General features: G+C 66.9%; 1 protein-coding gene across 1 annotated transcript in view; it reads right to left on the bottom strand.

Moving 5' to 3' along the window:
* CCDC57 (coiled-coil domain containing 57) overlaps nt 1-1,824 on the bottom strand; it is a 96,259-nt gene that overhangs the window by 46,324 nt on the left and 48,111 nt on the right. The window contains exon 17 of the mRNA XM_027770826.1: nt 1,055-1,295. Within this exon, the coding sequence (XP_027626627.1) occupies nt 1,055-1,295 (241 nt within the window). The remainder of the gene's footprint in view (nt 1-1,054; nt 1,296-1,824) is intronic.

Genomic DNA, 1,824 nt, shown 5'->3' with positions numbered 1-1,824 from the left:
CACCACCACCACCACCACCCCCCGGGGATGACCATGCCACAATTCCTTCTCCTCCATTTCCTCTTGGGATTTGGGGCACACAGCAACATGTGCTGGGCGTGAGCTTAAGCCGGGAGGTCCGGGACTCAGACCACGGCTGACTACATGCGAGTCCAGTGACAGAGCAACTACGCCGCCTGCTGGTCTCCCATGATGTCCTTCTACCCAGAGGGGACCCCTTCCAGGCCTGCCCTCCAGCCCGCCCGCATGTCCTGATGGTGCCGTGCATAGAGCAGGGACCCAGAAAGCACCGGCTGGCCCTGCCCCTGCTGCTCCCAGGAGGTCTCAGCTGAAGCTGTGACCGCGTCTCTACGGGTAACAGACCGGGTCGCTGGGCAGAGGGGCAGGCTTAGCAAGAGGCACCGACGCCACCCCACCTCCGGACCCGCTGACCTATAGGTGCCCAGCACCAAGCGTGGCTGGCCCAGGTACCACAGGCCGCCCGCCCGCCTGCCCCCTTCCATTTTCGCCAGTGCCAAGGTGGTTGCAGACTCACCCTCATCTTCCCTCACGGCCCCAAGCACCAGGGCCACTGTCTTCTCTAGTCACTCCTGTGCTCTCCCTGGCACAGGCCTGGGGCCGGCCTCAGCCCTGTCCCAACCTGTGCTCTTCCTGCCGGAGAACTCTTGAGGCCCCCAGCCACCAGGTCACTGCCACCAGCTGGGCACCCACCCACAGCCCCAGGCTGTCACAGGTCATGGAGCAGAGTGGGCACAGCCTTGCATGCCACCAGGTGCCACTCATCATGCAGGCATGGGCCACGTAGGCACGGCAGGGGCAGGGACTCCTCTCAGAGCCACAGCCACAGTCTCCTTTTAGAGGCCGTGAGGCAGCCCTCGCCACGGCCCCCTGTGCGAAGGGTCTGGCCAAGGGACAGGTTGCACCTCAGCAGCGAGTGGCCAAGCTGAGCCCAGCAGCAGTGAGCGCAAGGACAGCATAGCAGGAGGGGGCACCACCTTCCCAGGGCACTGCAGGCGCTCCCAGGAGACATGCCCTCCCTGGGCAGGGCACCCACCTCCGTCCTCAGAGTCGGGGTGTCCGAGGCAGACTGCTTCCCAGCTGGGCGCCGCTGCAGCTTGAGCTGGGTCAGGCCGAGGTGCCGCCTCAGCTCCAGCACCTGCCTCTGCAGCTCCAGCACCTCCAGATGCACCTGGCTCACCTCGAGGGGCAGCTCACGCTGGACAACATCTAGCCTCAGGGGCTCCCGCAGCACCTGGCAGGGCGCAGGGGTCACTGGGGGCCCAGGTCCGCAGCAACTGGGAGGCCACAGGAGTCAGGGGAGGCCCAGGCCCGCAGCACCTAGGGGTGGGCCGCAGGTATGTGGAGGGCAGGCCCACAGGCTGTGCAGGGACAGGGGCAGGGGCAGGGAGCAGCCAGCAGCCAGGTGTGCAGAGCACAGGAGGAGCTGGGAAGCCTCTGGCTGGCCCTGTGTGCCCACACTGCCCCATCGGCCCGGGGCTCAGGAGAACTGCAAACGCAGAAGGAGAGGGCTTCTCCGTCAGTCAACGTTGGCAGTGCTGGGGAGGGGATAGACAGGCAGGGAGGCCCCGGGCAGGTGAGGCAGCGGGCGCCTCAGGAAGGGAAGTCTGGGGTCGCCCTGCCATGGAGGCAGCCACCAGAGGGCAGGTGCACCTCCCACACCGCCTTCCCATCTGTTCTGGGGGACAGGCGCTCCCTGGCCGGGCTCCCAGCGTGCACGCCGCACACATCCCAGCTCTGACGTGGTGGCTCAGGCAAGCACTGGAGTGGCCAGCCCTGCCCCGCACGCCCAGGACAAGCCCCAAG

Source organism: Tupaia chinensis, unplaced genomic scaffold, assembly GCF_000334495.1.
Source record: "Tupaia chinensis unplaced genomic scaffold, TupChi_1.0 Scaffold000159_1, whole genome shotgun sequence".
Lineage (NCBI taxonomy): Eukaryota > Metazoa > Chordata > Mammalia > Scandentia > Tupaiidae > Tupaia > Tupaia belangeri.
The sequence above is the reverse complement of the archived record's forward strand: the minus strand, read 5'-3'. Positions and strand labels throughout refer to the sequence as shown.